At 35.6% G+C, this 13,714-nt stretch overlaps 4 protein-coding genes across 5 annotated transcripts; all 4 read left to right on the forward strand.

Moving 5' to 3' along the window:
* The first annotated feature begins 2,128 nt into the window (after positions 1–2,128).
* LOC149727364 (SH3 and PX domain-containing protein 2A-like) lies at positions 2,129–5,672 on the forward strand. Its single transcript, XM_089890265.1, has 5 exons — positions 2,129–3,408; positions 3,669–3,780; positions 4,099–4,196; positions 4,514–4,616; positions 4,985–5,672. The coding sequence occupies exons 1-5, from the start codon at positions 3,253–3,255 to the stop codon at positions 5,374–5,376; spliced, it is 861 nt and encodes a 286-aa protein (XP_089746391.1). The 5' UTR covers positions 2,129–3,252; the 3' UTR covers positions 5,377–5,672.
* Positions 5,673–5,721: 49 nt separating this feature from the next.
* Positions 5,722–8,385, forward strand: LOC149727365 (ribonuclease H1-like). 2 transcript variants are annotated; one of them, XM_089890267.1, is made up of 4 exons: positions 5,722–6,158; positions 6,448–6,526; positions 7,042–7,183; positions 7,587–8,385. In XM_089890267.1, exons 1-4 carry the CDS (start codon positions 5,789–5,791, stop codon positions 7,824–7,826), a joined length of 831 nt encoding a protein of 276 aa, XP_089746393.1. In that variant the 5' UTR covers positions 5,722–5,788; the 3' UTR covers positions 7,827–8,385. The 2 variants fall into 2 exon arrangements, with proteins under 2 accessions (XP_089746393.1, XP_089746392.1); XM_089890266.1 differs by having other exon boundaries at positions 5,723–6,158; positions 6,445–6,526.
* Positions 8,386–8,416: 31 nt separating this feature from the next.
* LOC149727366 (mitochondrial transcription rescue factor 1-like) lies at positions 8,417–9,998 on the forward strand. Its single transcript, XM_089890269.1, has 3 exons — positions 8,417–8,611; positions 8,900–9,139; positions 9,567–9,998. The coding sequence occupies exons 1-3, from the start codon at positions 8,420–8,422 to the stop codon at positions 9,723–9,725; spliced, it is 591 nt and encodes a 196-aa protein (XP_089746395.1). The 5' UTR covers positions 8,417–8,419; the 3' UTR covers positions 9,726–9,998.
* A 1,011-nt stretch (positions 9,999–11,009) lies between these two features.
* On the forward strand, positions 11,010–13,704 carry LOC149727367 (protein Hikeshi-like). The gene is made up of 5 exons (XM_089890268.1): positions 11,010–11,215; positions 11,705–11,819; positions 12,077–12,199; positions 12,574–12,644; positions 13,009–13,704. The coding sequence occupies exons 1-5, from the start codon at positions 11,186–11,188 to the stop codon at positions 13,306–13,308; spliced, it is 639 nt and encodes a 212-aa protein (XP_089746394.1). The 5' UTR covers positions 11,010–11,185; the 3' UTR covers positions 13,309–13,704.
* Positions 13,705–13,714: the final 10 nt, after the last annotated feature.

Below are 13,714 nucleotides of genomic sequence, written 5' to 3' on the forward strand. Positions count from 1 at the left end.
TGTTGCAGGGTTCGATTCAAGATTTTGTTAATTTTTAATTCAATCAAAGTTTTAGAATATTAGGGCTAGAATGCCGTGTCTTATATTTATGTGGACTTAGGTGTTATATTAGTCATAGGTTTTTTAATCATTTTTGCGCCTAAATTTATCTGTAGCTTATAAACCAGTAGCCCAAAGACTGGCGTTTTGTTGCTTTCAAATAGATGTATCATAGTTAGGTAACCAATGAAATGTTTCAGGGCCTTGATTTATAGTAGGGTTGGGGGAAGATGGGACACATAATATCCAAACATCCTTATCGTGTTTTAAACAATTAACAACGGTCTATGAGAGTCGTAAGGATATGGTTTTACAATTCTTTGAAAGTTTTTTGTTTACTTTCAGATGGGACGATAAAATTGAATGAAAATAAGTCCCATTTACGGTTTTGTAATTCTTTTTTTTAACAACCAAGTTGATTGGCAGGTTGTATGTAACATAAGTTCTCTGTGTTTAGTCGTAAATTATTTAAAACTGTTGTTTATCATTAGTTTTCTAACTTTTTGAACCAAAATTATATCAACAGAAGAAGTTTAAACTTGAATGCGAGATTTAGAGAGGACAAAATATGAACCTAATTGAATGAATTCATGACATTGATTTATTCTTGTGTGGCGGGACAACGACAGTCGTTATAACACAGGTGTTCTGTTTCATACACCTTGTGCCCGCTAACGAGTTACTATGTATATAACTTTATGGGTGATTGTTATTTATGTACGGCTGACAATTTGGGCAACTCAGTAGTGACCACTGGGTTGGAGCAATTGCCGTAAAAAAGTGTCTTGCCCAGTGTAATACGCATAAGTCCCCACGCAGTGATTACGTAGTTTAGGTCTGAATGTTTACATATTAATTATTATCGAGACACGAATTGAGTGTTGCGCAAATAGTTCGACAATTATTAACCCGAAGCTGGAGGTTCGACTTTGTCATAAATCTCTTCATTACAAAGGTTACGAATCCAAACTCACATATATTTAGCTGCTTAGTGAAAGTTGAATGAAAATAGCGACTTGTGCCAGACGTTACTTTATTGATTTGTGAATTCAAAACACGCGAGGATAAACAAGTTACATTTACTCATATAGAAGGATGAGGAATGGGGCACCTTTAGCACATAATACCTAGATATCCTAATCGTGTTTTAAATAATTAAAATCGTTAGTCGTGAGAATAAAGTTTTATAATTCTTCGAATGTTCTGTGTTTACTACCAAATGGGACGAGAAAATAGAGTTAAAAGGTGTATCATGTTCCCCCACCCTACTGTATAAGCTTTGGTACCTTTTGGCTTAAACTGCCCCATAAGGAAACCTTAGCTTTAGATCAGACAAAGTTCATTCCCTTCTAAGTCCCCCTAGTTGGAATCTCATTAGTTAAACTATTGATCGCGTTTTAAAGCTTCATCGATCCCGTATGGATTTATTCGTGGATGGCTAACTACGTTGAGGTAACGTGGCCGTCGAATATAATTAAACTTCAATCATTTTAAATATAAAGTGACATTAAATATACATCAATAACACTTTATTAACCAAAGCATTGTGCATTCGTTTGACATCCATAAATGCAATAGTTATGTGAAGGTTTAAATGTGGCAAGGGTTTTGTTTTCAAGTGGAATTTGGTAAATATATGATACAGTTACTGCGTATGTCTTTGAGAAGGACAAATAACTTTAACCGCTATTTAAAAAAGTTACATTCATTCAAACAGTGAGGTGGGGTAAGATGGGATATGTTCTCTTGTATCGTCCCATTTGGTCGCAAGTAAAGAATATTTATAGAATTATATAACCGCATCCTCACGACTGTAAAAGAGCGTTGTTAATTGTTCAAAACGCGATTAGGAAATATAGGATATTCTGTGTTAACCTTAATCATCTTGTCCCACAGTAATATCACGCACTAAAACACAACAGCTTAACATTTTACTTAAATCTCAGCATTTCTTACGATTCTAATTCAACCACCACGTTTCGGGCGAGTTTCGCTTTGAAACATTCACTTTATTGATCCATTGACACGTCACAGACACATGTGTTGGCCCATTGTCTGTAAACGTAACAAACAATCTTGTATTGTTACGTCACTATTGCATAATAATGCGTTTGCAGCAAAGACAAGACATATAAGAAACTTTCAAGCCAGAATTAGTTTAATGCAGTTTACCATTTATCGCTCTTATTTTATGGTTGGGGTAAGATGGCACAGGTAGGATGAGGTAAGGTGGTCCATGTATTTATTATATTTTCTTGTCTGATTTGGTAGCAAGCAAAAACTATTAATAGAATTGTATAACCATATCCTCACGACTCTAAGGTAGCGTTGTCAATTGTTAAAAACATGATTTGGAAGTTTGGGACATATATGCCAACGCTATCCATCTTGCCCCACAGTAACATACAGACAGAATATTAGTTAGACTTAACATTCTTGTACAAGCAGTCGATGCGAATTGTTTAATTAAACTTTACGTCGCGTTTTTCACATTCAACAAATTCATTTTGATCAACTACGTCACAGCACTTCGTAATAATTGATAATTGTGACGTATTGGGCGAATTTCGATCACCGGCCATGTTAGTTGTCACGTGGTCTGGGCTCCAGGGATTCGGATCAATATTGAACCTGCAGTCGGGTGCCGGAGTAACTTTGTATTGGTTAGATAAGGCTGGTGTGGACGGTGCTGTATATGCTGTTATTATAGACGTGTACTTAGATATAGTGGGGTGGGAGAAAACGGGACACTTTTAGCACATATTATCTAAATATTTTGATCGCGTTTTAAACAATTAACAACGGTCTATGGGAATCGTGAAGATAGGGTTTTCTAATAGTAGTAAAACTTGGGTGCTATATATGCTGAAGCTGTATTTAAGTATATACAGTAACTACACATTGCATTAAATATAGGCTGCTGGTGTATTGTAATATATTGTTTTACTTAGACACCTTTTGGACTAGTATATATATATTCAGATTCATTGCCGAGCTGTATAGAACCTCACTTTCACAGAATAAATAAGACGCCTTTATGTTAACTCAGCTCTATTGATAAGCATAACATACATATAGGTGTCGTATTAGATATAAGCTTCGTTGAGCATTTCTTGCTAGTTTCTGCAGTACGTGACTTATATTTGAGATATAATGGGCTAATGACGTCATACTGACGAAGAAGTGACGTCATACTGACGTAACAGTGACGTCATGGCGTCATCGTTATGCATGAGTACGTCACTGACAAACGTGTTCGTTCAACGAGTGACGGTTCTCGATATTACGGAGGTTATTACGTCAGAGACACGTCACAATACATGGACATACGTCATCGGGGTCACGTGGTCAGATACAAGAGAGCACAAGGTTCGTTAAAAGTTTTGCTGAATGTTTAGTGCTTTTTGTCGGGGGTTCCGGGACGTTTTAGAAGTCTCCTTTGTTAGGGAAATGCTAGGGTATAACAGGCCAACTCTGACCTAAATTTCAGGTTTCATGACGTACCTCGCTCTAAGACCTCGCCAATATAGAAATGTATTGAACATGCGCCCAACTTCATTGCCCAGTCAACAATGAAATAAATACAACAACTTGAATATAAACACCTAACTTTCACCCGTGTTTTACAGATTCAACGAAACTACAACGAAATAACTCAGTTATACAACTTGATCTACCGTTTGATTGCCAGCGATAAAAACGCAAAGCTAAGGTTTCTGAAAGATTTGCCGAAAGTCCCAGGTTGGTTGTGACTTTTAAATACATATTATCCTGATGCTGTTGGGGCCAGGCATGATATAATTGAGAAAACTTCTCCTTTGGCATAAAATTAAAACCAGCAATTTCTCTGTCTCTTTTATAATATATAACATTTCTATTCTATAAGGGTGAGGTCTTACAGCAAGACACACCATGCTGGGACCTGAGATTTAGCCACAATAGTAGTTTCAAAGTTATACCACGTCTGATAGCAACATCAGAAGAAGACTATTATGTATTTAACTTTAAAAGTTGTGCCCATTTCTCTAAGAGACGTTTTTCAATCAAAACCTTTTACAGCGCGTGGTTTCTTTGATTGGAGTTCATTCAAACTAATGGTTCGAAACCAAGCAACCGTTGATTCCTTTCTACGAGTTCTCATCAAACTGCCTGCACAGGTTTGGTTAGATTGCAAACGTTATGTAACCTTAGGTGTTAAGTCAAGCCTTTACTTTAGGTTTAAATAAATACGTTTACGTTATACCCAGAACATAAAACAGTAGCGCATGCGTATATTTAGTACGCTGCTACCATTGTGAGAAACTGTATCCGTGGGTAAGACACAACAATTGCCCCAACCCAGACTAACTATCACAACTTCCATACGTGGTAACTAGTAAACAGGCACGAGGTTTATGAAACGTAACACCCGTGGTATAACGACTGTCGTTACCCCGTCATGCGAGGATAAGTTGCATTGATTCGTCAACCCCAGGTATCACGTCATCAGAGCGTCCTTGACTTTTTCGAGCTCCACGATTCCGACGCCTTAAATGACGTCACAAAACTGAACAATTATAAATCGAAGACGGTTCCTGGTGAGATTATTACGTTATAATTACTTATTATTACTTTAATTTAAATTCATTTGTTTAGACAAAAACAAGTGACTTAAATGTCAGGACGTAATTTAAAAAATCACAACCGTTCGATATTTGTTTTTTTTTATTTTGTCTCTTCGGTCACTGTTACGACAAAGTTATAGCCAATATAAAAGAAAATCGGATTTTTAGCAGCCACGTTTTTTGTTATTGTTCACTAACAAAGTAACGTACATAGTAACTCGTAAGTGGCATGAGATGTTTGAAACAGAACACCCGTGTTATAACGACTGTCGTTTTCCGGCCACGCGAGGATAAATAAGTTACATTCATTCACATACATAATTTTATTCTTGTATTTTCAGAAACTCCGCCGCGAGAGGTCGCTGTTGATTCGTGTTTTGAAGAGCCATCCAATCAGAATCTTCGCAGAGTTGCCCCGCCCACTTTCCTTCCAGTTAAATCTTGCTTCGAACCTGATGACGTCATACCATCAAGCGGGTACCAGATAATGTTAGAAGACGTCACACCGTTCGAACTTTACGAGAATTACGAAAAACGTGGTTTCTACGTCACGCCGATGTCCGACTACTTTTGTGAAGATATTTTTGCCTCCGAGAATATAATAAAAAAACAAACGGAGGAGGAGCGATGGAGGAGGGAGTGTGAGGAAATTATTTCTCCTTATTCTCCGAACAAAGCTTATTTCCGATTGGTGCACGCTCTAGAAAACCAAGATTGTGACGTCATATTTTAGAATGTTACGTCATCTATTGCATATTCACGTCTTATATAAGATTGTGACGTCATATGTTCAACTCTTTAACTCTATGTTCCATTACCGCGATATTATTTTGTGACGTCACATAGTGCAATATTATGCTGCTGACCAAAATCTAGAAATTTAAAAATTCTTCGGAAAATTTGAAGCAATATATTTATTTTCACTGTGAATATTAGAAAATTTACTTTTCCTTTTGCTTTTTTATCCATTTCTTTGTTTAGTGGATTAAAAATTGCGCTATGAATACAAACGTGAGTACATTTAAACTATTCGTCCCCTTTATTTATAAGGTTTCTATGTCGGGTATATAAACTTAGGCTCGCAATTTTTGCCTTCATTCTGCATTATTCACCGTGGGTGTTTCACCACATGCGTATACAGTGTTATGCTACGCTGCTGTATAAGAACTGCAATCATGAAATCATTTTATGCTGTACACATCGGGAAATCGCCAGGTGTTTACGATACGTGGCCTGAATGCCTGGCGCAAGTTTCTAAGTTTAAAGGCGCAAAATATAAAAAGTTTTCCAGCAAAGACGAAGCGTCTTACTTCGCGCATACAGGAACCGAACTAAGCAAAGACAAATCCGATATTTTGGACATTTTTAAAGATGAATTGGCCGACACTTCTGCAAAGGTATCAAAGCCAAATAATATTCCACAAAGCTCAATTGTATCGCGCAAACGAAAAGTAAAACCCGATTCAAACGCTCGTTTTGGGAAAGTTCAAAAAACGAACGATCAGCGAACTAATGGTAAGTTTAAGTTATAAATAAACAAATATTTGTAAAATCTATATGGAAAGTATATACTCGACCAATTCATCTAGTTTATGAACCCAAGTAGCATTAATATTGAATACAGCAGAAAAATACTTTCCTTGTATAAATTTACACTTTGCAGTTTGTAAATATTTTATAGCCTACCAAGATAAATTTGTTTTCGGGGTTTGTGTATCACACTATTGCTTCCCCCTCCCCCACTCAGTATTTATACAATTTTATCACCCACTCATGTTGTAAACCTTGTTGTATCTTGTAGCAGATTCATCTGATGGTAGTTGCCCTGTTGTTTACACTGATGGTGCTTGCTCTAAAAATGGAAGGAAAGGAAGCAGAGCTGGGTAAGAGGGAGCTTTGATAATAACTATGTGTAGCAGGGTGGGAGAAATGGGACAACTTTTTACTCTATTTTCTTGTACCATTTTGTAGTAAACAAAGAACATTAAATGAAATATAAAACCATATCCTCACAACTTCCATAGACCGTTGTTAATTGTTTAAACCAAGTTCAGGATATTTGGATATTATGTGCTAAAGGTGTCTCATCTTCCCACACGGCCACACCCTACTATAATACCCTTGGTTAGTGTGACTCAAATACTCTACATAAGTATATTAGAAATTAGTGGTCAAGCTTATTAGTAGACTATATTTGCATGTGTAAGGTAAACTAAAGCCACCAGTTGACTGGTTTAAAATGCAGTCTTAGCTTTATATCATAAATGTGAAATACTTGAATTTCAAACAAAGTACATGGAGAAGCCTCAAAACTTCTTGGTTTAATTTTATAAATTATTACCCCTCTTTTCAAAATACAAATATTTTGCACTAACCTTCAAACACCCATGTTCCATAGATATGGTGTGTGGTGGGGTGATAACCATAAACTGAACTTCTCAGCCAGACTCCCTGGTATCCCTACGAACCAAAGAGCTGAAATAGCAGCCGTGAACAAAGCTATAAAACAAGCCATTGATGTTGGGCATAAACAACTATTGGTAATTTTGCTGTTGCTATGCATAATGTAATGTTAGGTGTCCGGTAAATTGATGACATAATAATTGGACCAATAAAGTAAACATTCTTTGGTTTAACTAAACAAAAACATTTATTAGGCTGTGAAATTAGCCTAATATTATTAACCCCTGTCCCTCGGTCTAGATAGTATCACCCTGGCTGTTGGAGTAATGGTATAGCAATCAATTGGTAATAGACCTATAGCCCAGGGATAACAAGACACTAAAACTATAGAATGAATCTATGTTCTGCTAGCTCCTTGGGTGTTGGGAAAATAAACCTACATCCCAGCCTACAGGTCTCCGGACATGCTACAGCCCGCACCCTTATAGAATATGTTATTACACTTTATAACCATGTGTGTTAACCCCCATTTAACCACAGATTCGAACGGATTCCAAATTTGTGATCGATTGTATAACGAAGTGGGTGCAAGGTTGGATTAGGAAAGGTTGGGTTAAGGCTGACGGGAAACCTGTAATTCATAAGGTTGAGTTTCAAGAAATGTTAAAAAACATGAAAAAAATAAACGTTAAATTTGAGCATGTTTTTGGCCATCGTGGTAACTATGGAAACGAAATGGCGGATAAGTTGGCCGTGCAGGGAGCGACAATGCCGTACTGAACATTGGGTAAACTTTGGTATGTTTGATACTTTAGAAATTGTCTTTTCTGTTGAAATATTGTTTTGTTCTTACAATGTTAAAAGTAAGTGTGATTAAGCTTCTGGCGATTTATTTTTTACTTTTTTCTACAATACTTATTTTCAATTTTTCAATTTGCTTTGTTAAGTGAAATGTTTTGCTGTTTGGTGAATTTTTCACAACTCTGTTATCGTATTTCTACTGTGCCGTATTTTGCTGCTAATGTTGATGCTGCAATCACACAATTCCTATTCAGTGCTTCTTAACTTTAAACATTTGAAATTAAATTAATTTTTTTTGGAAAGCATAAATGAATAACCAAGTTTTGGCTTTTTCATTTCAAAAAACTACATTTCAAACACTTTTCTTTACCTAAAATGATTGTTACAAAAATAATCAAAATAGTTTGTGAACCACTGTATTACGCAATCAAATGATGACCCAGGGGTTTATAAGCACTGATATAATGTTACATCGTGTTCTCATATTTTGTTGAAATACTATGACATGTCACTGCTTTATTTAACTAAATTCTTACAGGGTTACCACAGTAATATATAGTAGGTTACATGCTATGTTGGTTAGGTTTCTTTGTAAAAGTAAATTTGTAATTCATTCTGTTACATTTATCCCAACAACAACAACAACAACAACAACATTACTGCATCTGCAAAGAATAAAAACAAGAAGCTTTTATTCCTTATCCAAAACTACAACACAATGTATTAGCTGGTTTGATGCACAGCGCGTACAAAGCTTGCGAAAGGTAATTTCTGCTGTTATCTTGTTATTAAGTTTTAATGAATGGCATGGTGGGGTTTTAAAGGCCAAAACAAATGTTTTATATTTATTGGGGAATACTAGGTGTATGAAACAGAATACCTGTATAGGCTGTGTTATAACGAATGTCACGCCATGTGAGAATGTAAGTTATATTCATTCAGCTAATGCACTTACAATTATATATTTTACTCCAGTGGTACTTGAATAAATCAAACCATCATGCATTCAAATAATCTTCATTAACAACAAACTATGACATCATATATTCCAGGCAAGCTTCTGGAACACAGATGACAATGACAATGATGATGTCATAATCAACAAACAACCCACCTTTCCCCCGAATCTTCATCACCGTGGTTACAAGGATCACCGCATCATGGTCGACTCAGCGCGTTTATTGAAAGTTTTACGACAAGCGTTCCAGCTGAGCGCACAGGAAGCGAAAAATTTGTTTTTCTCGACAAGTTTGAGGTTGAATCATGAAAGGGTGATAAAGAGGTCTACCAAGGTATGATGTGACAAAGTTGCTACCAATATGTGACTTTGGACAACAAACCGTAATCGTTTCAACCAAATGGTTCATTATGGATTGTTAAAATTATCAACCGACAACCATACAGATAAAAATGAGGATTTTATTTATTCATGTTTTTATTTAAAATCAATGCACAGAATCATTATAACTAAATCTACCCTTTTGATTTGTAACCAAGTGTTATATAATAGGGTGGGGGGACACCTTTTCATATTATTTGCTTGTCCAATTTCTCAGCAAACAAAGAACATTCACAGAATTATAAAACCGTTTCGTCCCGACCCTAATAGACCGTTGTTAATTGTTTAAAACATATTTAAATATTATCCGCTAAAGATGTCCCATATTACCCCCGCCCTACTATACACATTCCTATTCTAAACAACCATATTCCCACCAGGTGAAAACAGGAGACTTGGTTGATATTGTGCTAGAAGTCACTGAAGGTGAAGTAAAAGTTAAAAGAATTGAAATCATGGACGTTGAGAAAACTGACGATGCCAGGTTTGACATTTGGGTTCGAAAATGGAGGTTTTTAAAACTTGAAAGAAAAAAGTGAATAATGGTTTCTAAATAGGTTGTTGCATTCTTACTTTTAATAAAATGTAGGTACATTAGGGTGGGGAAGGATGGGACACCTTCTAAGGATGCTTGTGTATTATGTGCTAAAGGTGTCCCATATTTCCCCACCCACCATGTGTTTTTAACTGTTAAGGCATGTTTTAACCAATGTCGTTTTGTCGTAATTGTTTTTTCTGCTATTTTAATATTCTAAAACCTTCGCTACCGTAATCGAAGAGACAAATAAAAGTTGTTGTTATTGTTATTATAATTATAATTACATTATCGATTTTGAGACAATAATTTCAACAAGAATGTTTTGGCAACACATCATTGCATGGGAAACAGAACTAATTATTGGAAATAACAGTTGATTATCCAGAATTATCAAGACAAATAAGCAAAACAAGTGCATTTATTGGAAAAGTAGCTACGTAGTTCTAGCTCTTTATAAACGATTGTCATCGCAGCGGTTCGTTTTGTTCGTTAAACGCCTACAATGTTTGCAAAGTTAACAGTCTTCGTTCTTGTTCTGTTTTTCGTCGTACGTGAAGGTTGTTCGATTGCACGAACACGGAATACAGCAAGGTGTGTTATTGTTATGTGTGTATGCTGTTGATGCCACGCATCCAATTGATGAATCTATAATAGTGTGGGGTAAGATGGGATACCTATGTCTCTTAAAATCTACATTTCCTAGTGGTGTTTTTAACAATTAACAACGTTATTTTATAGTCGTGAGGATACGGTTATATATTCTGTAAATATTCTTTGTTTACTACCAAATCAGACGTGTAAAGAGAATGAGAACACGTCCCATCCTACTACAACTACATAGCCCTATTGTAACTTAAATGTCATCTCGTTGCGGGGAGACATCAGTCGTTATAACGCGGGTGTTCCGTTTCATTCTTATCATGTCTGCTTACAAGTTACCACGGTTCAAAAACCACCTCCTCCACAGTTTACAATTAATTTATTCAAAAAAATATGTTCAATACTTGATAAACTATTTGATCTGTTTAGTTACCTGTTCTGTGTTTTAATTCTTGCATTAACTTTAAACCAGTCAAAGAAGTTACAACATGAAGAACGACGACCTGGACAACGTGTACGCTGATATATTTGATCTTATTCGGAAAGATTTTAAAATGCTTAAACTTGACGTATAATCAATTCACAATAAAAATTCACAAAACCAAATAAATTAACTTTGATATTGTTTCGCGGGACCATGGAGTAAGTTATAGATCGTAACAAAGCGCGTGGTGCTACAAGTTTTGTACTGTAGTTTAAATACCCCTTGGTTGAAATAGAACAACAAGTGCACATGTGTTTCTAGCTTGCTGCAAAGTGTGTAAAAAGTCTTTAAAATAACGGGTCTGATTGGCAGTTAACCAGCAAAAAGAGCGTGTATTACTTAAGTACTGCAGAGAACGTTTTTATCAGAGGGCCACGATGTTTGCTGTTATAATTGCCGGTCGTTTGGTAAGTTGCTTAACGATGTTTGTTTTTCGTTTTAATAACTTTTGAGTTGTATGTAACAGAATATACCCTGTTTTAATTAAACTGTTCAATGTGTATGCTAGATGTTTTAGTTCTATGTTTAATGCACGTCTGGGTTCTGAGAGCTGAACTGAAGTAACTATAAGTGAATTCAGATAACAAAGCTATTAAAAACCATAACACTGTTCCAGTAAACTTAAACTATTTATCAAGCTTCTGGTGCAGCGTTGCTTTTATTGTAAACGTTATTTGTCTTTCGGACAAGATACTTAACTCAGTGTTGATGATTTCTCTCAAATGGCAGATGAAACTTCAGTTCTTTAAGATTACAAAACAAACAATTTCCAAAAGACCTTTATTGGCAAATCTGGCTTGAATCCCAGGTCCTCGAAAAATACCTTGCCCACTTAGAAATAAATTGCCAAAAGCTCTTTCGGATTTATGGTTTATATATAATTATACTATTTGCAGGTTCAAACTGATTTAAACGTAATTGACGAAACAAAGTTTATGTTCACGTTGATGGATCTCGACAATGTTAATCATATTGTGGTGTTCATGACGGGACAACAAGCTTTTCCAGAAGGTAAAAACTTATTATTTGTGGGGAATAATTGGTACGAGTTAAGTATCTTCTTTTCATGGTAAGAAATTGAGAAAATAAAAACAGAGACAGAGTAAAATTTCTTGGGTTCCATTTCCTTGCTGCATTACTAGTCATAGTCCCAGCTATATTTTTATTCTGTTCATTTATATTAAAGCTAACCTGAGGGAAATGCAGTTTATATTACCTTAAAGCTTAGTTGACACCCATTTAACATAATATGATCAAACATAACACAGGTGTTGGAGGAGCTGTGTACATGAACTGGCCATCAAAGAATGGGGAATCGGGGTGGCAACTTATTGGGCACATCACAAACCAGAAACCATCGTCCATATTCAAAATATCTGGATTCCAGAAAGGTCCTCGATAACAAATAGGTTTACTTAAGTAATGATTTAGTTTATTTAATCTGTTGTGTAAAAGTATTTTTTTCAGACAATATTGATTATTTTTCATAGAATTTTAGTTTTTAATCTACAATACTGTTAAGGTAGTGGGCAGATTAAGATGGTTTATTTTGCCGCTAAAGTCATTTTGAAAAAATTATAAAAAAGTTTTGCGACATCAGTTTGTTCGATTTGTTGTCCAAATTAACTGATAGTTCCAGCTCTAAGACATCCCTCTCTGTTTATTTGTTCACTTATGTTGGATAACACATCAATAGTCATATAGCCTACATAAAGTAAAACAGCCAATTTTTTTACACTTTATTTTAGCTTTCTTGTTTTTACAGGCGCTTCAAATGAAAATATATTTTCTGACATGTCGTCGTTCCCTTCTCCTGAGCAACCACATCATGCACAGGTGAATAATATATCATTGTAAGAGTATTAATATGGTGGTACTATGTGGCGTTTGATGAATTTTAAACATCATTAGGCAATAATAAGTTTATAAGACAGTACACAGACTATTTGTACATTACTTAGTTACAATAAGAACCAAACTTTTTTAAATTTCAGAAATAGTTAGACACACATTCGTGTAAATCAAATCAAACTTATTGGTTGTAATATTTACTGATTAATGCAGTGTAGAATCTCTAGTGTAAACCTGCCTATCCTGCCATCATGGTGTTTAGGGACTTTAAGCTACAGAGCAATAGACCAAAGTTGGGTCATTGAAACACAACATTACATTCCACTAATGCTAACAACATTCCCATCAGCTTGGAATCTCCCTTGAGCCTATCACTCAGCTAGCCCAACAAGTACCAGCCACCTCTGGATCCTCTGTTGAAGAGGGCCACACCTTTAATGACTTTGCCAACAAAATGATTCTCAGTTTTTACAACTTTGCTTCTTCATTCTCGACCTCAAAACAAGAGATTGCAGAAGCTGTGGTCACAGGAGTGAATGCTAGAAGCACCGTAACGGAACAGAACTTTATCCCGGTATCAGTGCTTGAAAACTGGTTGAAACAATTTCAGAACAAACTTTCAAGAGATGTTAACTTTTGGAAAAAGTGAATTATTTCTGCTTGTTTACATTTTTGATTAGTGTAACCTGTAACCATTGGGGTAATGTGCCAACTCTGGCCTAAATATCAGGCGTGTCCTGCTGTAGGGCCTCAACCTTGTAGAATAAAGAACTATTAATCATGCTTAAGAGAAGTTCCATGATGCATTACTAAGCACTAGTGTATGGAACCATAGAGAGTTCATTAGTTATTTGTTTAAAATTGCATTTTCTGTAAACCAAATTCGAAGCCAAAAAGTGAACAAAAAGTTTTTTCATGCTAAATTGTGTGTTATTGTACAGTTATTGCAGTTTTATATTTTAAGCAAGCAAATATATTTTCATGCGTTTATACCATTATCAAATTTCATACCATATTGTAAACACAGTACATTTTATGCAGTTAGCATGTTATTT

The sequence above is a fragment of the Ciona robusta genome, chromosome 12 (genome assembly GCF_009617815.1).
Source record: "Ciona robusta chromosome 12, ASM961781v2".
In the NCBI taxonomy this organism is placed as follows: Eukaryota; Metazoa; Chordata; class Ascidiacea; order Phlebobranchia; family Cionidae; genus Ciona; species Ciona robusta.

Bases quoted from the DNA above. Each gene is read 5' to 3' on its own strand.
- LOC149727364 (XM_089890265.1), top strand. From the start codon at position 3,253: ATGGCGTCATCGTTATGCATGAGTACGTCACTGACAAACGTGTTCGTT. The intron at 3,409-3,668 runs GTTCGTTAAAAG...CGTGTTTTACAG, and splicing joins CAGATACAAGAGAGCACAAG to ATTCAACGAAACTACAACGA. The intron at 4,197-4,513 runs GTTTGGTTAGAT...CGTCAACCCCAG, and splicing joins TCATCAAACTGCCTGCACAG to GTATCACGTCATCAGAGCGT.
- LOC149727367 (XM_089890268.1), top strand. From the start codon at position 11,186: ATGTTTGCTGTTATAATTGCCGGTCGTTTG. The intron at 11,820-12,076 runs GTAAAAACTTAT...AACATAACACAG, and splicing joins ACAACAAGCTTTTCCAGAAG to GTGTTGGAGGAGCTGTGTAC. The intron at 12,200-12,573 runs GTCCTCGATAAC...TTGTTTTTACAG, and splicing joins AATATCTGGATTCCAGAAAG to GCGCTTCAAATGAAAATATA.
- LOC149727366 (XM_089890269.1), top strand. From the start codon at position 8,420: ATGTTGGTTAGGTTTCTTTGTAAAAGTAAATTTGTAATTCATTCTGTT. The intron at 8,612-8,899 runs GTAATTTCTGCT...CATATATTCCAG, and splicing joins GCGTACAAAGCTTGCGAAAG to GCAAGCTTCTGGAACACAGA. The intron at 9,140-9,566 runs GTATGATGTGAC...TATTCCCACCAG, and splicing joins TGATAAAGAGGTCTACCAAG to GTGAAAACAGGAGACTTGGT.
- LOC149727365 (XM_089890266.1), top strand. From the start codon at position 5,789: ATGCTACGCTGCTGTATAAGAACTGCAATCATGAAATCATTTTATGCT. The intron at 6,159-6,444 runs GTAAGTTTAAGT...TGTATCTTGTAG, and splicing joins GAACGATCAGCGAACTAATG to CAGATTCATCTGATGGTAGT. The intron at 6,527-7,041 runs GTAAGAGGGAGC...CATGTTCCATAG, and splicing joins AGGAAAGGAAGCAGAGCTGG to ATATGGTGTGTGGTGGGGTG.